The following is a 23162-nucleotide window of genomic DNA, read 5'->3' on the forward strand; positions in this document are numbered from 1 at the left end:
CGTGCAACCCCCCACGTCACCCCTTAACCCCTCGCAGCACAGGGAAATATTAGTCCGCGTCGAAATGTGTATCCTCTCCCCCCTCCCGCCCCTCCAACCACCACTTTTCGCAAAATGGAAATATACGCCCGCGCGAGACAACGTATATTACAGACTAATGCGACAGGAAAATGATACTTCTGCTACGAAGAAATTGCAATTAGACCATCAACATTTCTCATTACGGATACTTTTATTTGTCCGAGAATTCCGTTACCACCCCAATTCCCCCACCTTGTTTTTTTACCATTCCTCCTATCTTGCAATTCTAATATCCGCTTTCTATCTTACTCCCGTGGACCCAAGAAAATCCCATTATTTTGAAAGAAATAAATTTTCATCAAACGACAATGTTTAAATTCCGTACGGCTGTCCATCGATCGCGTTGCAACCAGCAGGAGGAATATGTTGAATTTTTCAGATATTAATTTAACGATAAATTGCAAATGCTGTGAAAGTAGAAAATTATATACATCTTTTTTCAAATGGAAAATATAAAAGAGAGCTAGAATTTTACTGTACTTAACGTGGAAACTGTGAAATGAATGGTTGATGTTCTATTTACGTCGTCAACTGGCTGAAGTTACTGTTCGACAATAAACAACCGCTTGTAACTCCCTTTAATGAAACAATCATGTGGTTCTATACTCCATTTTCGATACTGCAAGCAATTTCCAGTGACTATTATTGTTACGGAATCGAGCTGCTTGTAGGAGGCTTTCGAAAATAGGTGAGGCCAATTGAGAAATTCAATGTGGTAATTTGGAACAATGGGAATAGACTGAGCTATCCGGTATATATTTGACGCACCTCGTTAAGTTCAGTCTAATTGTGTTTCTGCCTCTATTCTATTTTATATCAGAATAATCAAAGCTCCAATTAATAAACTCTGACTTAAAAAAAAAAAAGAACATTCGACATAAAAAGCTAGTATAACGCAACAATTTAAATATGTCTGACTAATAATGGTACTACTTTCCACGTTTTGAGAAAGCTACGCGGAATAATTCATCAAGTTCTCTTTCATTTTTTTGTTCTATGTAAAAGTGTAATTTCGAGCTACCCAGCGAGAGAATAGCGAAGCGAGTGAGCAAAAGAGAGCGGAGGGGAGGGGGGGGGGGGGGGGGGAAGATGAGAAAACGAGGAAAGTAAGGAAAGTCCGTGTCTGGGAATCTAAAACAAGACGACGCGTTTCCTCGAGTAGAGGCGCGACATGGTATTGTTACTGCCAAAAATACACCGGGTGTCTGGAAAAATCTTGTCGGAGGCACGCGTCGCATCTCGCGTGAGGCGAGAAGCGGGGTCAAAGTTGCAGGGCCATGAAGAATCAACGGCGATGAGCAACGAGATATCTTCGAGAACTATAGACAAGTGCGAGCAACAAACTTATAGAATATATAAAGTGAAACGATCTCTCCACTCTGTTATATATTCTCTCCCTTCTAACACACATAAATATTATATAGAAGCATAAACTCGGAAATAAAGCAACAACTCCGAGGAAGCAACGTAACTCGCACACGATCAACCAGAAGTAACCTCGCAAATTAATCAGTCAATAAAATTACAAAAAAAAAAAAAGAAACACATTTTACGAAGACAGGATACACCATGAAGCATTGGGCGAATCAATAAACTCCTCTGGCACAAAGAATTTTCCTTTTAAGAGGATACGAGATTATCAACGAGTAAGATAATTCGTTGATTGTGGAGTTGAAATTCATTATTAAAACAAACGAAGCAAGAGAGGTTGTAATCTTATTTATAAAAGGGTTGTGGTTTATTAGGTATTATTAGGATAGGCAGCGATCCGTGCAGGGTAAGCCGAATCAAAGCGTAAACCTGGTGGGAGCTGGCTGAAAGCATGGACCTTGGCAAGGAAAAAATCTTGTATCGGGGAGGGCTGGCTTTTTCTATCCCCAGACTCATTTTTTGTTGGCAAAGTGGCAAGTGGCATTTCGCGAGCTCCAGTAAACACGTCGAGATGCGATTAATTTTGTTTCCTCAGTCAACGGCAAACGTGTCCTATCAGCCCTGGCTAACTTTACGAGTCTCCCCCATTCCCTCTCGAAAACCTCTTGCTTCTTTTCTAGCCTTCTCGCGCGCGTTTTTCTGATTTTCCCTCTCTCCCCTCCCGGCCCCCGCCTCCCGAGCTTTTAAACCAAGACAAATATGTGCTCAGTGAAAGTAGCTTCCTCAACAACCAACGGCATCTTTAAAACACTCGAATAGCAATTTTTTCACTCCGCTAATGCAATCACGGATCACTCGATTCGCGATAACGGACGAGGGGTGGGACGCGTCTGACTATATATCGATGTTTCTACTTGGAGCCAATATGGCTTTCTCCCATCAACGAGCGAGGAGGAGGCCCTTTCTCCGGAACGGAGCCTCGTTAATAATCATTTTCCACGGCTTTATTCGACTTTCCAATTGGAAAACTTGCTCGGATTCCCTCCATCAACAGCGACAATCGCAGTTATTTTGGATCGTTAAATTGTTGAAGCTCCTTTGCCTAATGACGGGGCGTGTTTTAAGTTTGCTATGCGGCGTGTTTCTTCGGTAGCATTTCCTATCGAAAACAGAGAGAATTCCTAGTTCGAGAGGCATTTGGGATCGAGGCAACGCGTGCTGCATCCGAGTAACTCGGCAGCCTAGAACTGCAATATGTATATAGACATGTTGAAGTATAGTAACAGTCATCATTTCGTTATGAGCACATTGCTGCAGTAAGAAGAAAGGACGAGGAGCTACCAATTCCTCCTGGAATTTTACTTGTGCCTTCGGGTATATATTCTTCTTATCGAGTACGTGGCACCGATCCATTCGATCGAACTTTATCATTAATTTTACAAGATTTCTCGTGCGATAAACTTGGGACTATAAAGTGGCACAAAAAAGTATTATTGTTATTATTCCAAAGGCTTTATATTTTGAGCGAAAAATGACAAATTTTTCTTCCGTTCTCTCTGTCTTTTGTAGAGAGAGAGAGAGAGAGAGAGAGAGAGAGAGAGAGAGAGAGAGAGAGAGAAAGTTGGTTATTGTATAAGAGAGTGGAAGGAGGTTTACCTTCCTCGACTCTCGTTTCGACGCGCTCCGTTTGGCCAGCCTTATTCCAGCGTTTTCTCGCCGTTTCTTCTCCTTTATCTGCATCCTTGCTGGCCCTTTATTGGTCTGGCAGTTACTTTCTGCAGCCCCTTCATCCTGACGCTGCCTCGTCGAGTGCCATCGAGAATGTCCAAACGTGCCCTCGCTCCGGATATTTACGACCGGTTGAAATGCGAATTACACATTTCTCTTCCCCTCCAAAAACAAATTCTTATTCACCCCCTGGAAGAGGGAGGGAGGGAGGCCGATCCGCCATGCGCGTCTAATTTATGGCAGAATTATTTTTATCGAATTCCGCGAGAGGAAGCTCGTTAAAAATCCACCTTGATGCTAAATTGGATTAGATTAAAGGAAACTAGGAAGGCATGGAGTAGCTCCTGGTGGAAGGGCAGGTAGATAAAAGTTTGTCGAGAGTGCTATATAAGCGTTATTTGGAAAATTGTAAAATTACGAGTAGTACGAGTCAAGTATAAGACCGTCTATTTGGCAAGTGGCACCTTTTTGTTTCGGGATAAAAATCTCTCGGTGGGGAATGTGGCTAATAAAAATGTTATAGCACTTTGAGAAATAGAAGGGGCTCGGGGAGGGAGAAATCAAGAGAAAGCAAGAGTAAGTTACTCAAAAAACATATTTCAGGAACGTTTATGGCTGTGCAATAAAAATGCCATTGTGATGAGAATTTTCGGGAGGGGGGATACACGTGTGTGTAGTGTTATGAGAAGAGAAAGGGCTGCTGCTTCAACTATGGATGCTCCATGGGCCACGGAACAAGTTCAATGTTGAAAAAGGAAACATCCCTTATTGGCCAGCCAAGGAATTCTATTCTTCGAGCCCTCGTTTCGTCGCAGCCGGCATGACAGGACCCTTCTTCTCTTCCCTCGTTTTCTTAACGTCTTCTCTCTCCCTCTCTCTTCTATCTGCATCCCTGCTATCTACTGGACCAACAATGCTTACTTTGTCACTACCTCGCGTTCTATAACCGCCCCCCACCCTCCCTCTTCACCTATACGCCACTTTTACCCCCATCCCTTTCGACCCTCCGCTACTATCCCCGGCTACTCGACTCGTGAACATTGAGAAAGATTGCCGATGGAACTCGGAAACGACGTTATTGCTATCGCCATAAGAATCTATGGTTCGCAGCGCGTGAAACAGAGAGAGTATGTTGTGTGATTTACTATACAGAGCCACGAAAAAGCTACTCATAAATTATTACCGATTCTCGATACAACCTTTTACGCTTTCTCCCTTGACCCTTCCCCTCCCCTTTAAACCCTCTCATTGCCCTGAACGCGTTAACGGTAATATAATAGAATATATTTCACCATAGAAACTACACGCTATTACCTTGGCTCTCGTTGATCGATAAGTGGAACCGCGTGACAGTGAAATAGAAATATTAAAATGGTGAGAAAATTGAGCAACAAAATTCTCGTACAACGAGGAACGACGGTTGTACGTGATACAATATTTGGAAAAATGGATTAAACGTGGATGATTGTATAGTTTTAGGGGACGTGGAAAGTGGTGTACATAAAGAGAGAAAACAATGAAATATTTTAGAAGGATATTTAGGCTAAACAAGTATTGGGAATCGAAAAATCACACGCAAGGGCTAGTGGCTCACGCGATATAATGCTTGAACGACAGAAATCGTGCTGCTCGGGGGAGGGGGTGAGAAAAAGGAAGAGGAAGAAAAGTGAGAGAGGGATGATCGATTTTTCGTAGCCGAGGCAAAGAGGGAAAGAGGCATAAAGTACTCGTGTGCAATTTGGCCCTACTTAGCTGCACCATTATATTGTTTGGCAACAGTTTCCAAACTAATATCGGCTCACGCGACGCCCACTGGGGTTACACGAGTGTATACATTTGCGTGTTCGTCGTGGCTGCCGCCAGGAATTTAATGATGAAGTTTCAGCGTAAAGCTCGCCGTCAATTAAGCGCGTTTCTCGCGCGGCCAATCTAAAACAGTACTCTCGCTCTCTCTCCTTTCTCCCTTCTCACCCCCCCCCCCCTCCCTCCCTCCTTCACCTCGCATCGAGAAAACTTGAATATTACCTTTTTATACGTTTCTAACGGTGTGCTGTTAAAAATAATATCAGGCTATGTATGTATATGTACATATTTAACGTGTGCACGTATATATATATATATATATAAGCGACGAATAATCTGGCATGGAGGAATTCAACGTTTAAAGAGCTTTTGTTAAAATATTCTTCAATGAAACAGCGAGGGGAAAAAGGTTAAAGATAAAAAACAAGAGATTTCAGGCGATTGTGGCTAAAGCTCTGGAACAAAGCGCGAGTGTCCCGAATAAAAAGTTGAGGAAAAAACATCCGGATAAAAGATTTATAGCTTGGATTTTATCCGGAATCATTGTCTTCTGCTGTAATACCGCTACGTGCTTATTTAAGGCTCGCCTCCTCCTCCTCCCTTTTCTTCGAGGGACAAATGGTCTCGTAAAACTTAAACAGGAAAACTCGGAGAAAATGCTTGATTTTTTATAATAGTTCATCGTCAACCTTCCTCCTCCGTTTCTTCCTTTTCTCCAATAACCGCGAGCCTCGAGTCTTAGACAAATGAAAATTCCATCAAACTTTCGATATTTAATTCCACACGAGCGGAAAAGCTACGAGTCGATAGGTCAACGACCTTTCGACAAAATTAAGAAAAATCTTTGAAAATCGATACCACCACTCTATTCGTTAACGACATCATCGCGAAGCAGCAATCCGCGATTTTAATCATATATAGATAGAGCTTTTCAATAAATGTGCAGCTTTTTTTTCTTCTTTTTTTTTCGAGGATGAAAGCTCAATAGTGCATGTAGGGATTTTTTTTTACTAAAAGCAAAGTCTCGGGTACAAGAATATATAGTGGCATAAAATGAAATATGTATGACTACTTTGTCGATATTCCCGTCTATGCTGAGCCGAGCATTTCTGTATCGAGAATCGGTAATAATTTTTGAAAAAGCCCGGCCGTATACGTGGAGAGTTTTGTAAATTGCAGAATGTTTCCCTATTGTAAATTGTAGAAAGCATGCTTTAGCATTGATCTTTATAACGTTATTTTGCCCATTGACCGACGATTTTCCTGCCATACGTAGCATTCGCCCTGCCAAGGGATCTATTCAAAGAGAGCTGATCCATTAAAGGAATAAATGCAAAAATCACTCCATTTTCCCACAGTTATGACCCGGACTCGTCTACTAAAATTTAAATTACGAGCCGGAGCACCGCGACGAGTTTCTCCTGTCGCACTTTGTCAAACAAATCACACAAGTACGTCGAAAGTAAATTAGTAGCTGCATGGGAGTGATGCAGCGTCGAAGATTTCTCGTTTAACCCCGAGAGAGGGAGAGTCTCCTTCCAAACATTAAATTTAAGGCCGCAAACTAAATTTAACGTCGAGTCGTTGAACAGAACAGAGAGGTAGGAAGATGAGTAAGAGTTGCAATCCGCAGTTAGAATCCCAATAGCGAGTGAATCGGTTCGAAGAGAGAGAGAGAGAGAGAGAGAGAGAGAGACGTTTCACGAGAGCCAATAAACCGGAAAGCTAATGCGATTGAGCCTAATAAACTGGAATTAGCCGTATTAGGTGTCGGATCGAGCTTGCTGTATCGCGCTTCGCTTCTCTGGCAATAATGCGAATTTCAATTGATCGTCCGTGTTATGCTACATTGTGCTTGCGAGCGAGCGAGCGAAGCCTGAGGTGCACACACGATATCCTAGCTCCTCTTGGTCGCTTTCGCCAACCAGGATCTATTATCCTGCGACATGAAAACCTACCCCTATATACCCGCACACAACCAACACACCACCGTACCTCCTTCATCGCTCAATTAAAAACACTTTGTCATCCTGATATACTGAACGACTCGCGTTATTACCAACCACCGAGCTAATAATTATATATTCATTTATTTTCCCCAATATCACGTGGACTAAATAAATTCATTAATTAAAGCCCAACGCGTGGAATGAAAAAAATAATCAGTGACACGCGAGCGAGAGGAAGATAACAGTTTCGAATCACGACGATTCGTATCTTGGAATTAGTCGATAAAGGGTGAATTGGAGTGTAATGAGTTGGATCTGCGTCAGTATAGTGTAAGACTAGTACGATATTTGTCGATGGAGAAAAAGCGGATATTGGAAATCAGATGGAATAATAAACCGAAGGAAATGAGAAGCATACGAAAGATGGAATCAAGCTTGATGCGATTTCTTTGTAACTCTTATATATCGTGCTATTTTTAAAGCTGCAGTGCCGAGGGATATGCACGGGAGAAGGATCGTCGGAGTCAAAGTGGAATGTCGAGTAAAATAATTTAATAGATCGGGGGTGATAAAAAATTTTCAGTGGTCGAATGTGTAGCTGGCCTGACCCAATTTTTTTCCCCACGCCGATATATATATATATAGCCATTTATTCGCGATTCGTCGGATGGTGAAATAATCGGACCATGCGTCGCGCTTTAATTAAGTGAGAGTGGGGGGTTAAAGGTAGCTGCGCGAAAAATAGGATATAAAGGTAAATAGGGGGAAAGTTTTGGGGGCAAGTGGATAAAGGGAAAAGGATAAAACCACGAAAATGCAGTACGTACAACGTGTGGTCGTGCACCGGTGCAATAATTAATGCATCGATCTACTAATTATCTTGGGTTCCAATGCAAAAGGAGGGACAAAAATCTAGGTGGCTCCCTGCGGTTTTGTCACGCGATTCCCGTGCGCGGATGGTCATTTTCAAACTGCAATTATCGCTAAATAATTGAAGCACCAAAGAGTGCTGTGCTACTCGACGAAACGTCAAAGAAAAATTCATTTACTGCGTCGTTGTCATTACGGGGACACTCGTCATGAAATTTAATCGATAATTTCACGTTAGATCCAGTTACGAAGCGCAAAATTTATACCCAAAGCTCATTTTCAATATTTCGTACAAATTTAATTAAGCCACAATTTCAAGCAAGCTACAGCATATTGTATTGTAAACTGAAAATTGAGGTCAATTAATAAAACTACTTCAACAGTCTGATAATATCGTGTGTTGTACGGGAATATATCGGGTATTGTGAAAATTGGAACAAACTTTAAAGCCGTAATTGGAATGAAAGGAATGAAAATGTAAATAACGATGATAATAATACTGATAACAACAATGGTAACGGAATATAATATATACGAGACTGAGAGAGAAACACAAAAATCAGAGTAGTACATATAAAGCACTGTTCCGTCCACTAAGTAGAATAAACGAGGGATGAATAAATACACACACACACACACACACACACACACACACACACACACACACACATATATATAGGGAGAGAGAGAGAGAGAGTGAAGGGGGCAATTTTTTTTTGTATAAAGCATTCTCTCTTTTTAATTGGAAATGGCTTTTCGTAGTCTTGACTTTTCCACGTGGAAGGGGAAAGAAAAAGGGGGGGTGAGGGAGTAGTGCAAACATGGGTCAACGCGCCAGTCGAATGAGAGAATTTAGGGCTGAAATGGGAAAAGCGGAGGTTCGAAAGGGGAAGAGGAAGTTAAGAGGCAGGCAGGCCGGCAGTCCTGGATTCTTAGGAATGCAAACGTACGGCGAAAGTGTGCTGGGGGAGCCCTAAGGGCTGACCATGATCTCGTTTCTACGTGATCCCATAAGTGAGCGCACACCCCCACACCGTTGTACACCGAAGAACCCTCACCATCGAACGTCCGCAAACACTAGGCGCGTGTGTTTGTGTGCGAACGAGGTAGTTTGTCACAGTCAAGTGCTCGCTAAGTATGCGGAACCATTTGTCTCCGATCTTCTATTCTGGTACGAGGTGTCATTCTCCCTAGCCCACAAGCAGAATAAAACGTTTCTGCACGATATTCTACTTTGGGGTAGGTCTACACTTTCCATCATACTTGAAAAATTCATTTAGCTCCAGCAGGAATTAATACCGAGCCTCGAGAGTGACGTCCACTGAAAATCTTTTTCTGAAATTCTTGCAAAAAATAACGATAACGCTGCGAGAGGTGGAATTTAAATTTATATTTATCTACGCGATCGAGAGGGATAATTGTAGAGACGTAGTGCTATCTTTTGTTAATTATTTACGATTGTGATAATTTGACGTATCACTGATCCCCGAGAAAGAGGATTGATCGAAATCTATTACCATCGTCCGATCAGAGAGGGCAGCTTCCACTCGACTGGCTATACGAAAATTCAATAAAGAGGAAATTTTGCAATTCTAGCAAAGTTCGCGATGACTGTCAGGTTAAGTACTAACAAAGTCCAGCCACGGAAATATAATAACCAAGAGGCGTGTGTAGGAGAAGAAAACGCGGTTTGTCCGGGGGGATGAGTAGGGGGGGGGGACGAGAATGGGCAAAGTTTTGGTCGATGGGGCCAACTATGCGCAAACTCGCATTTGTCTGTCTGCTAGCTCGATCTCTTTCCAGAGCCCTTTCTACGTTTAAAATGCGTCGGTGTGTACTACAGGGCCGAGTGCAACGTAGCCTGTTAACGCGACGAGAACGCTAGACGTCTGCTGGTGCTTGGCAAAATAATCATCAAACTTGCTCGTGTTTTAGCAAACTGAAATCCATGCTATAAATAAACAAAATCCTCTCGACGAGAGTCGATCGACTAATTGCAATGACTCGATTGCAAACTACAAATTGATTAATAATGGATCGAGTTTAAAAAGGCTGTTGATGTATGTGTCGAGTGTTTGTTTATTACTGGCAGTAGCTATTATTTTCTAGTATTCCATAATATGCAGGTGAAACAACGTAACGTTCGGATGATCGGTAACTGATGGGGCGGTAATAAACGAAGACTGGCATAAAAATGAAATAAAAAGGTAATAGAGTAGCATTGATCAAAGTAACGTATGGTTATAGAAGAAGGTGTATAAGAATTGTAGAAAGGTAGGAAAGTTTTGAAGGTGGATGGAAACATTTATTTTACACGAGGCATTAAAATACAGTTGGACGATAAATTGCAGGAGCAGCAGACGTATCATTTGGGGAGGCTCTAGGTAATAGACGTCAGTCGTTAAAGATTCTGGTTACGTGGTCGTTAACTAGGGTGAACAATTAAAGCTATACGCGCGCACGTTGAGTGCGCATTCTCAACTTTTCCCAAGATCAAAGCAAAGACACGACTCTATACGCTAAATTTTACTTAATTACAGATCCTTCCTAAGCATTTAATGCTTACCCCCAACTTTTAATCAGTCCTATACTAATTGCTCGAACGAGAATAATCTACATTCTGCTCTATAGGCTAAAATTATCGAAGAGAAGCATCGAGGAATTCGAATGAAACATTGCAGCGACAGGATTTAAACAATCGCGAATCAGTTAAGGGACCAGTGTAATTGTATCATTTTTCAGATGGAGAGATTAATTCCTGCAGCAAAGTAGATTTAAATTAGTATTTGTTAGATAAGACCTGGTAAAAGCTGCTGGAAAAATATTCGCAGAGTTATTTTAAGGAAACTTTTATACCGGAAGTGAACAAGGCGAGCAACTGCTAAGAGCGAGTCGAAAGATAGAGAATATCATCTGGCAGCAACTAGTTTCGGAGAGAGAGAGAGAGAGAGGGAGAGACTCCCTCTGTCTCTTTCAAAAAGGAATCACTGACCCCAGCGTACGAAATCGATATCTTTATTAAAGTTTCAATTCTTAGGGTGGTTGGACGAGCACGAATTTTCAGCTCAAACAGCTCAGAAACAATACGAAGGGAAAACTATCGGCTCGAGAGACTATTTAATTTTAGGTTTCGATAAAAAATTTATTCACTATTATAATGCTTGATTCCGGGAGAGACGTGAAATTTCAGAGAAAATATCATGTGAAATTGGAAACGCACAAAGCATTTTGTGAAACGTATAAAAGCACAAAGAAAAATAACGGTTAAAAACATTATTAATAAAATACAAACCAGACTTTCTAGCAACTGAAAAAATAAATACATAAATTAACGTATAGTATAAGCCCTCGCTGTATACACTGGAATGCTTCTGGGTGAGATGGCTATTGTTCCCAGAATTATAAAATTCATAAATGTATACGCAGTGATAATATAAATGTTTTCGATGAAACATTTTCTACGACTCGCCGAGGATGATGGGATGAAAGAGAAACGAAAATGAAAGTAGCAGAGATAAGAGAAAAGAAAGAGAGAGAGCAAAGACAAAGTTGAAAGGGGTGAAATTGAAAGGTCAGGCAGCAAATCTCGAGTGAGATAAACTGGGACAGCGTGTTTATACACTGTAAATTAGCCAATACGAGATTAAGTCTGTGTGTGCGTAGAGTGCTCTAATCGCAGCCAGCCAGCGTGCACACGCACTCTGGAAGATCCCCGTATTAGAGAGGAGGGAGTGGAGTAGTGGTATAGCAGCTACGCTTGCGGTTAAGGTCAAGCCACAACGCAACACGCGAGGCCAGCATTAAAATTCGATCAGATAATCTTATTTGCTCTGCGATTAGCTCGCTCGTTCTTCTTTGACAGCGACGCCTGCCTGCCTGCCTGCCGCCCCCCACGTGCTATACCAAACCGGAAGCCCAACCGACCCCTCTAGTCGCATAAATTTTTACCCAATCAACTGCCAGATTCGACGCTAAAAAAAACTACCACGTCATTTCATTCTATTTTTCAACCTCCTTCGAACATCGTGACGAGCATCTTAATTTTTCTCAACTATACTGCCCCCACCCCCTCCTCCTCTTGTGACTCTTTTCATTATATATATATATATATTGATATTTTGGGGGTGGATAATTAGAGAAAATATAACAAATCAATGATTTTCATTGATACAACGTTGAATTTTTGCTTTGGAAATCGTTACTTTGATCGAGTATCGCTTTTAAGAAAATTGTTATCGACGTGATAAGCAAAAAAAGAAGACTATTTTTCTAACGAGTTTGCTTATTCAATTGTTCGTGCACAGAATATTATTGCGCAACAAGTTACTACTTTAATTCGAGCTCGATCAAAGTATTAAAAATCAAACGAGAGGATCAAATAAAGCTGCAGGTTTGAAACATATGCATTTGATGTGTTTTTTGGTGAAAAAAGAAAGATGAATGCTGAAGCTCTACTGGATCAACTTTAGCGAAGGAAACTATAGTAATGGGAGAGGAAAATGGGGGTGGGGGTGAAAGGAGCTGGTTGAGGGTTGGAATACCGAAATTCAGAGCGTGAGCTATTTGCTTTGCAGGTGGCCTTAATCTACGAAATGGCCACTAAGAGGTCTCGTAAAAGCATCACGACTGAGCGCATTTGTGTTGGTGCACGCGTGCAAATGCAACGGTCCGATGCATGTATAACACACGTATTAGAATACCTACACGAAATCTTTCATAGATTCGTACATATTTACAGAGACAAGCTCGCGTATTTTATATTAAAACGAACACACGAACCGTAGCTCCACCACCCTGCGAGGACTCAAAAGTGGAATTTACAAATTGAAATTACAATAAAAAGGAAAAGTCTCGTACAAAGCTATTTATATAATGAATTCGTTAAAATTACTAGCCACCAAATATTATATAATAAAACGAGACGCCCGAGACACGCGTAGCATTTTTAGTACTGCTATATACATGAAAAAGTCGGAATATTATTATATAATAATTTAGATTAAGAGCGATAATTAAGTTTTCTCAAGGAAAACAATAGACCTGAAAGCTTCTACGTTAATAGTTTCAACATAATAAAGTCAAAAGTATAAGAGTATTCGCGCGCGCTGAGTGCTTCATTTTACATAGCACAATAATTTCTTCAGTCTACAGCACCCCGGCAATTCGGAAATTCCACTTGAACGCGAAAATTATGCAGGAGCTAGGAGGATAATCTAAATTTCGTTCATAAATCTCGGAAAATTTGCAAAAGCGAAGACAAAATAGCCAGTTCTCGTTGGAACGGCGAGAAGGGAAACGCGGGGGGGGGGGGGGGTTGAGAGAGGGAGCAAGTGGGTGTGTGTGTGTGTGTGCGCGCGAGCGAGCGAGCGAAGAAGAGAGGGAGTATAGATGATCCAGGAGCTTCCTGCTATGAAAAATTGGCACTCACCCTGTCTGGAGCTGAAGGCACCGTAACTTCCGGCGATGATTAGAAGCACCAGGCTTAATAAGGCTCTCGAGGAAGGCGGCATCTTTCCTGTGCTCCTACCTGAGCAACTCCTTTATCCTTCTTCCCTCATCACAGCACTCCTGCAACGATCAAACGAAGGAAAAACGTTAGAATCTCAGCCTTAAATAAATCCTGCTTGCTTTAATAACTGGTAATGTGAAAATGTTTCGGCCAAAGTGCGTGTATATCGATCGCTCGAGAATAAAATCAAACGTTAAAATGCCGAAGGTAGAATTTGACGACGGGTCTGCAGGAGCCACGCAACGAGTGACGGTGTGAAAAAATATCACCACGCTCGTGACTTTGAAAGGACAATTATTTACGCAACGCGAAAACGATTATAGGTTTGTCGAAACATCATCGAAAAACCTTGGCAAAACCGCGCGTCATATTTTTACGCCCATGATTGAAAATCTATCGAAATCGAACTACGAAGCAGAAATGTCCGATCATTCGGTTTTAATGGTTTTTCCTGATGTATTCGAGGAAATCGTATTATCGCGGAACGAATCTTATCAAGGATTCCATTTTCTTTCATGCTCCGTGCAAATTATGACAAACGCAGTATTTTTTTTTTTTTTGAAAAAATTAGTCATACGCGTTTATAAATTTCCCAATTAATAATCTCAATGGAAAATAATTATAATAATATAAATCGATAATAATTACTAACAATATTTACCGATAACCCGATGAAATTATTATAAAATGAATGTCGAAATAATATATTAATTAATTCAATGATACACAGTAATTAATTATGAAATTTCTTAATTAGATTAAATTATCGCAATTAATAGAAGGAACGAAAATATATTTTAAAATAGATTTCTCTTTCACAGACTATTTCTCTAAATATTGCACGAAGAATTTTTATTATTTAGCATTGGAAAGAGATGAGCAGAGATGAGAGAGTTGGGGATAAATCTCGTGACCTATTTTTGACAGATTGGTAAAATAAATACTCGAATCGTAGTGTGGGGAAAGGTTCCATTGTGATATGAAAAGAGTGTTTTATTTATTTATTTTTTTTTATTCGTTGGAGAGACTCGACGAAAGACAAGGAAAAGAAAGAAACGGTGACGGTGCGAGAGGAAGAGAGGAGGGGAGGGCGGAGAGTGTGGGAGAGTAGCGGACCGTTCTCGCGGAGTCCCTAAGATATCATCCACCCTTTTTAGGAGTGGGTAAAGGGGGGGGGGGAGCGTTGGGTTTCCATTATGCTAAACCGCAAATGGAGTCCTGCGATCGAGTGTCTCCCCGTGGCTGCCGGAGGCGCACAATGGCACCGGAATAAGGCTCCTAAGGTGTAATGTTACTCAGAAATTAAATTCGCCCCCTCGTACCCCTCGTCCCCTAGTCAAGTCCTCTTTTGCTCTTTCTCGTGCAAACTCCGATCCTCCCGCAGGCCTTTCTTATTTCTCCTTTCGCCTTTTTCTCCTCGTAAATGAGACCGCAGCCGTATCACCGTCGTTTTTTCATGTGTGGGCACACCTCTCCTTCGTCCTATTTCCCCCCACGTGCGCCACAAATATACACGTATATCATTACACACAGAGTACACGCGCGTATAAAATATTACTCCGTCGAAAATCGGCTAAAATATTCCAATAGCCACGAAGCACGACGAATCCCAAAAACCACCATTACCCATCATACGTAAGGGAAATCGTAAATTCTTTCGTTAATTTCCTAATTCGGAGCAGCAGACGCAGATACCTGAATTATGGACACTGACTTATCTCCGAGAATAAACTTATTCGTTGACTCGGAAATTAAGCAGTCCTCGAGTCCCGTATGAAAACGAACGTTTAGCAATTTAGGAATAACGGACGAGGCTAGAAGGTACAGGAAGAAAAAAATGGTTGCAATTAGTGGATGTATTGGATGAGATTTAATCGGTGGGGATGAAGGATGGGGATTTGGAGGATTAATGGAGGATCGAATGGAGGATTTGTCGAAGAGGAGGGGGAAAAAAGAAGGAGGAGAGGATCGAAGTTGAGGAAGATCGAGGTAGGATATAGGAATGACGGTGAGGGCAAAGGAGAGGGGGGGGGGGGGTACAATGGCATTTTCCGGTGAGAGAAATTTCCAGAGGCTCGCAGCTCTCGAAGCGACTCCTTTCCGCCGCGTCGAGATCGGCCATTTGCCAGACGAGATTGAAGATTTGCACCGTTGGTCCGCCAGTTATTATCCCAGACGCGTATAGACGCCGCGGCAAGAATTCTTTTTCCACTCGCGTGCTCGGTGCGAGGGGAACCATCCTCTTCTACCGCACACCTCCCACCCCCATTTCAGGCCCCGCTTCACCCACGATTCGCGATAAACCCGAATCTGCAATCTGCGGGCTAACACCATTATCCCTTATATTTGCATTCCTTTGCTCCTATTTTCCCACGCAATCCTCTATTACCCACCTTAATCCTCCCTTTATATCCCTTAAATCCGCCAACACTCACACCGATTAACATATCATTCTTCTACCGGTAATAAGAACCTTTTCGCAAATTGCGAGACGAATCGAAAATTCATGTACCGAGTTGCATCGATTCGTGTAAATTTTGGACAAGCGAGAGTATCAAGTGGAAGAGGAACAACGTGGTCGGGCGCGCGAGAAACGGGAAAAACCAGCAGTTTTCCTTGGTTGTCATGCCGAGTCACACTTAAGGTTTTCGAGGGAAACGAAGAATCTTTGTAACTGATGGAGCAATGGACGAATATGGCCCATTGTCCTGCAAATACTATATAACGGCAAACCCCTTTGAGAAAAATGGCAGAGTCTCGTAAAAAAAAGAGAGAAAAAGGAGAAAAAAGGTTCTTTGGAGAAAGCAGTAATAAAGGAGCACGCAAAAAGGAATAAAGATAAGGATCCATCAAAGCCATCGGCTATGATTCCGAGCAATAAAAGGCTTGGGTATAAGGAATGAAAAATCAATGTTCCCACTCCATTTATCACGTTGTTCTCTTTACAGCGAGTTCTTTCAATGGCAGAGAAGCAGGCAGCAGCAGCAGCAGCGTCGAGGATGGGTGGTTTCTGGGTGAAAACGGAGGGTTCCCTGGGTAAAAGTGGTGGGGAGCTGCGACAATGTCCTCCTCCCCATCCTCCACCCTCTCAGCCAATTACAATGTAAGAAACGTTAACTTAGTTTACCAAGCAGTTAACACGGAGGATCCTTCCACCTCGTGCAAGGCTTTGGCGATAGCGCGACTCTGCCAGAGCAAGAGATATCAAGTTATAGTTTCTACCATCCCCCCTCCCCTACCTTCTGCCTACACTCACACTCGAGACCCTGCGATGGCGCGTGTAAAACACACTCGCACGAGTCTCAATACACTCTCGTGTCCAAAGACATTCGTGCATACACATGCGTATCCTTGAGTGATTCGAACGCAGACACACGTGAAAGGGATCTCGAGACGTTTATACTCGCACACGTGTGTATATACAAAGGTAGGAATGTCTGCACCCAGAAGTGCCGAGAGACATTGACACTGTCGACGTGCACCAATACTATCTTGGAGTATTATTCACCCGACACACTCTTGTATGATAATACATGTACGTCTATATATATATATATATATATATATATACGTATATAAATGGTGAATGAGCACACCCACACTAAGGTCGTCGGAGAACGCGCGTATACAGCTACTCCCCTGCATACGTTCACTCGCAAAGTGTTAAGCCAGCCTGAAATTCCAGGATCGACTGTTCAAGTTCCAACAGTTCAGTGGGAAACTATCCCGCCTCCGGCTTGTCCGTGTGTACGTGTGACGGCTGTTAATAATTCCGAGACCCGCGAGAGCTTGATATCAGCTGGCGGTGTGCTGGATATCGGTAATGCGCCCGAAAGGAAGTCTGATCTAGAGTTTGGCCAAGAATCGATCGTCCTTTACGCAGTGGGAATAATTGATGAATGTGTGTTAGTTTGGTCCTTGGGTATATTACGTCATAGGAATTTGTCCAAGACAGAATTTACTCGAAAAAGACTGTGGATATGAAAATATTAGCTATTGGAGATTTGGTCCCTCTCGAATCAAACTCCGAGCATCGATGGATTTATAGTATGATTAAAAAAATAAATGTATTTGGGAAATAAAAACAAGACACATGATCTTACAGTCAGAGAGTTAAATAGATTCGTGTAGCTATAGATATTGGCAGATGCGTGCCCTTGGCAAAGTGACACGAGAATAAATATAGGATTGCAGAGTGAATTTGAGGGAGAAAATGGCTTGGAGAGTGGAAGAACGTAACGAAGTGGAGTTTTATCGGTATGGCAGCCTATCGACAAGGACGAAGCAGCTAAGCTAGCAGGCCGCTTTGTCAGGGAGTGTTCCCCAGGGATAGCAATTACCCGTAAGAAAGAGGCAAGGAGAGTTACGAGGCTTCCTACTGTGTCGTCGTACGTACGTGGTACCCTCTTGTGTGCTCCGAGTTTTGGCTCCAAACTTATTCAAGTTATAACAGTTGCCAGCCGTGAAGCGTCGTCGTCGTCGTGGGACTTGCAACGCCATTCGCGAGCGTAGTCCACCTCTGCTTCGTATTAACCGGGATAAGTGGCAGCCAACCGTGTCTACCAGCTAGGACCAGGACTTCCGTTCCACAAACTCGCCGATGAAGCCCTAATTCCTTACAAACTCGTCTAAATCCCCGAACCACGTGACTATGCTACACGAATATACGGGAATTTTCATAAATAGAACGTACGAGAAGGTAAAATAGTTCGAATTTGCTTTTATAGAGCAAGGTTGCTCGGACTGGAATATTTCAGGAGAACGAAAGAGGGAGGATTTTACTGCAGAGGTGGTTGATTCGTCGATGTACTTTCTGCTTGGACTGTACCACCCTTATGGCACGCAAAGTCGAAGGCTGCCATTATTCGTGAAACACTGGCAGTTTTTAACTTTGCGTGGTACAGGACGAGAAGAAACTGTACCTACTCGTCCAGGAATCAACTACTCCCACTGTACTTGGTGTCCACCGAACGCTGATAAGAGTGAAACAAAGGCGATTGGTCAAAGGAGGAGAGAGTTGGAGCTAGACTCACGCTGGAAGGATTCGGAAACGCTGAAGGTACAGTGTCTAAAGGTCAAAGGTCTCGCCAAGTTCGATTAGCCAATTAGCAATGTAACCTGCTCGATTAAAGCCATGGTTGCTGGTTAGAGGTGAAGTGCACGTTCCTAGTGCATGCTGCACGCTGCACTTGCAGTTGTAACAAGCCGGACCGCAGTGCTGGTACTTGGGGAAGTGTGGTGGGGATAGAACTCTTGTAATATGGGTGATACAGGCAAGTGGTTGCAGGAGTGGAGAACCTGACGAGAGGTCGGGGTGGAAGAAGGTAAAGGGAACGATGGAAATAAGAGATAAAACGAGAGAAAGGGGTGGAAAGGATAAAGAGATGAGAAGGGAAAGGTGAAAGGTGGGGGGGGGGGAGATGTAAAGTTTAAAGACTGTGCGAGAGAGAAGAGCAAGAAGAAGGTACGTCGGAGGAGGGAGAAAAGCAAAGGAAAGCAAAGGGTGTGAGAAGGATAAGCAGCATGGGGAGTACAGAGGATAGTAGAGGTCTTAAGGGGTTGTGGGGGTGAAGTCGTGCTAAGCAACTTAGATTAGTTGAATCAACTGGCCTCCGTTGGCGAACCGCCAGGCTAAATTGTCAAGAGAATTGCTCTCCGGACTTGCCACTGTTCCCTCTCGCCCCCATTCCAGCTCGCTCCATCCCCCTCCTTATACTTAACCCCTTCGTTTTCATCCTGCAGTAGCCAGTAACACTTCTTTTATTATACCTTTTTCGACACGTTCTGCTTTCAGCAACGATGTTTACGCGGTGAAATAAAAACGGCGCGGAGGAAAAAGGCCGGACGAGTTGGCGGCAACAAACTCGAAGGTGTTACCTGGGGCTGTTTCCTATATATATATATATATATATATATGTATAGCTGTGCGCGAGATATAATCCCCATCGCACCTTGAGAGGTCAACCGACTTCCGGAACGATTGTTTTTACAGCGGCAAACTTGCCTCCATATTGTACATTACCCAATGTTAACTCCATTTTAAACCCAGATTTGCTGTCTCTCTCTCTCTCCCTCTCACTCTTTTTTTTCTATTCTCATAAACAAAACGTTATTCTCCACGAGAGTTTTTGATCTAGCTTTTTTACCCCGCGTCCCAGCTACTCGTATAATTCAAGCTTTGCTTTTCATCGTATTGCTCGATCGTTGCGTAATATTATCGATAGTCGTTGATCATCGCAATGGTTATTGGTCCGAAATGATTCTGATACGAGAACACTGTAGTATTATCTATTACGCAAGGGATACAAGGGTTGGAAATATTTATTTTGTACTTTCACCGAGCTCAAAGTTTGTTGCGAGTAAAAGTTTTATTCGCTACTCAAGAATCCTGAGAAATCGTCGATCGTTGATCCAGAAGTTAAGGGATTTAATTGGACGAGGATGATAAAGCCGGATAGGAGCGAGTGGATGAGAGATTGTTAATTTTGCCAACTGTGAAGGAACACATATAGGCAAGATGCTAGAAACCGGGAAAGAGCAAGCGATGCGACGATAGGAACTTCCGGTTTTAGCGGGACTTGCTGGATCGGTCGCGTGCAGGTATACGCGGTCCGTTTTATTGGATTCCGTGAGAGGGCGGCGCCGTTTTTCCTGGTTGCCGAGCAAACTTGGCCGCGTCCTCATCTATCATCCGCCTTTCTCCGGCCGCCGAGTCATTTAACAAACGTCTGCCTCGAGAATCCAAAGACTCCACCTTCGAAAACACTGGATCACTGGCAAAAACTTTCATCCCGATTTTTCCACCCCCTGCAACTCGCACTTTATGCTGATAACCCGATGAAGAGCGATAAGTTGCAATAAAGTTCATTCACCCTTGCGTTTCTCGATAATTCTCATTGAAATCTTAGAAGATCCAACGTTCATCTATTTAGCAAATCAATTAATATTGCGTTAAAAAAAAGGTGTAAAAATAAGAAGAGTAATAAGATGGTCGTATATCGCAGCAAGAGTTTATACACAGGTTCGAAAGAGAGATGAAGGATAAAGTGGCAATGCAGAAAATATCAGAGGTTATTTTTCACAAGGTGTGGAGGAAAGCAACACGCATATAAGAGATTACCGTGGCGAGAAGCATCTTGAGCGTAACGTCCCCAATTTATCGAGGCGTCCGCCGCGTGCGCCTCCTGAGTCCGAAACTTGCTGGCCGTGTCCAGGCTTCATTTTGCTCGTCCAGAAGTCGTGTTAGACTGATGGACGTTGCTCGTGGGAGTGGCTTTATCGGCAGTTGAATCCTTATCTGTCCGGAGGGTTAATCCGAGGGAATCCCTTCGCGCGGTGTTATCTTCTTTCACCCCCTGCCGCCCACCAGGACGGACCGCAAGTTCCTTCCTCATCCTTACGGCCGTTTCTGGTGGGATGACAACCTCCTCCATCCCCGGCAGAGACTCCGATGCTGCAGGCAACTTTTCAACTCTCCTCGGTAAATCTCGCAGCTTCCTCGCTCTCGATTTCACCCCCCCCCCCCCCTCTTTTTTTCTTCTTTCTTCTTTCCTTACTCTCGTGCGTATTCGTCTGTGTGTGTGTGTGTGTGTGTGTGGTATATACGAGTCGCGCGTGTGCCCATTTCGAGACTCTACCGGGGCCGCTCGAGACTGGCCAAGACTGTTGAAGGGGATTGCTGCACTATTCTTCTTTTGCCCTTTTGTAACTGCAGTTTCGGCTTCATTCGCAACCCGCCTTCCGCCTGCCTGCCTTCTCTCGCCACCACTCCTAACGCTATATCCCCTTCACTCTACCCATTCTTTCCCTTATCGACTCTTTTCCTTCTGTTCCTCCCTCCCTCGCGTTCACCCACCCCCATTCTTCTCCCTCACCTCCTCCCACTTTTCTCTCCTTTTTTCTCCACCGATACTTTTACTTTCCCCCCACCTTCAACTTCCGCAATTCGGTCTCTTTATTTACTCGTCGCGAATAAACTGGCGACGATGAAAATAACGCACACCACGCATTCTCGAACGGTTATACCGAGAAGAGGTTTTTAAAAACCAGATAGATTCTTTGATGAAATCATTTTTGCCTCCATTATAATTTTAGATATCGATCTTATTCAATTTGGAAGCTTCTCTTAATAATCGAAGAAGAATCAGTGATAAAATAAGAAAATAGTCAGAAGAGATGGTTGCATAAAATAGTAAACAATTAAAATTTAGAGATTCCATCTCCAAAGTTACTCGTTGCTTTCGCGAGCACCTTTAATATTTCCAGAGTAACGTCGAATGACATTTTTTAAATCTTCGTTGCATGCCAAAGTGAAACATCTGGCTTGAAGACGGAGCACCAGCGAATCTCTCGGTCTGAATTCATAAACCGGCGACGCAGTTCCTTTTCTTTCAATTCGTAACCTCGTCAACTGCTGTTTCCATCTCGCCGGGAGCCATCAGCCGCCGTTGACTGACTTAATTAGACGTCCAAGTCAAATTAGGCATCAACAATGCCACCCCACCCCAAACCCCTCTAGTTCCACTTCCGTCAGCGTTTTCACCTTTCGCGAGAACGTTTTTCCAGAAAACTTTGCAATTGTTCCATTCAGAATGGCTTTTTTCGAGTCAGCCACTAAAACTGAGCTAACGAAGCCAGACTACAACAATAAAAAGACGTTTCTCTTTAGTCGATAATGAATAATTTTTCGTACGTATATATATGCAGTCACTGGAGAATTACTTTATGCGAAAAAATAATCAATAAACCGTAGCTTATATATTTTGGCCAGTGCTTCTCTATATATATCCATCCCTCTCTCTTGGCGAAAATCAGAATTGCGGTTACGGGAATCACCACGAGCTAGTTCACTTTGCTGAAAAACTTGCGGGGTAAGCCGATTTCCCGGTGACGCGATCGCTCCTCGCAAACTTGCCGTCAAACACCTTTTTCACGCCACCGTAATGCAATGAGATGAAAGCGATTTTCTGCCAAATCTGTTGGAGAAATTTCTGCAAAAATTCGTCGAGTATTCTCAGCAACAAATATTCGAAACTTGACAGAAATACAGAATAAACTCTCAACAGCAGAATTCTCACCATTAATCCTACGACTGATTAAAATTATTCGAATTCTAATAAAAGAGAGAAAAAATAAGAAAAACGAAAGTATATAATCAACCATCTTCTAATTTCTTTAAATAGAAAAAATTGAAGCTAAAAGTTGAAATAACTGGCACAGATCGTTAAACGTTAACGAATTAAAATTACGATTGGGATTACGTGATTCTGTAAAAGAAATATAGCAAGAGATTCCTCGAGATATATATCCGAAGGGCGGTACGAAGAAAGTATGAAAAACTTTGTAATCTATGCTGAAGGTAAAGCTAAGGGTCGGAGGAATTTAATAAGTAAACTATAAGAGAAGCTTTAGCTTACTACGGAAAGTGACGTTATCATTCTATTTTTGAACTAATCAGAGCGGAGCGTCGTTAATTAAATAGCTGGCTAGTAAATATTAACTAGAGATCGTTTTAACGAAGCGCTATTGTCTTCTGAATTATGAAGGATCATAATTGAAGAGGTTTAGAAAGGGGAATGAGCTAGCTGAATTCTTTTATCTTTTAAAACTATTAATTATGCATTATCATTGTGTCGCTCGTCAAGCTGGCTATTCCGTCCTATTAAAAATCTTTCGCTATCCAAAGAGATGTTCCTACGTGCATTTTCCACGTTAATCAAGCTCCACCATGAGGCTGGAATTAAATTTCCACCGAGTCTCCGTGAAATCCCAATCTTTGCAAAGCTGCAAACAAAATCCTAGGGCGAAGAACGTGCTATATATACATATAGGATGGAGCAGAAATAATTTAC

At 42.6% G+C, this 23162-nt stretch overlaps 1 protein-coding gene across 4 annotated transcripts in view; it reads right to left on the reverse strand.

The window, feature by feature from the left end:
* The window catches only part of LOC136783133 (uncharacterized), a 208953-nt gene that overhangs the window by 83567 nt on the left and 102224 nt on the right, over window positions 1–23162 (reverse strand). For 3 of the 4 annotated variants that reach the window (XM_066743000.1, XM_066743001.1, XM_066743002.1), the window contains one exon: window positions 13231–13370. In XM_066743000.1, the coding sequence (XP_066599097.1) occupies window positions 13231–13312 (82 nt within the window). In that variant the 5' untranslated portion in view covers window positions 13313–13370. Of the gene's footprint in view, window positions 1–4421; window positions 4425–13230; window positions 13371–23162 lie in introns of all 4 variants that reach the window. The other variant, XM_066743003.1, reaches the window with a different exon arrangement.

The sequence above is a fragment of the Prorops nasuta genome, unplaced genomic scaffold (assembly GCF_024137725.1).
Source record: "Prorops nasuta isolate Cenicafe-Biocafe unplaced genomic scaffold, Cenicafe_Pnas_1.2 PNAS00032, whole genome shotgun sequence".
NCBI classification, from domain to species: domain Eukaryota; kingdom Metazoa; phylum Arthropoda; class Insecta; order Hymenoptera; family Bethylidae; genus Prorops; species Prorops nasuta.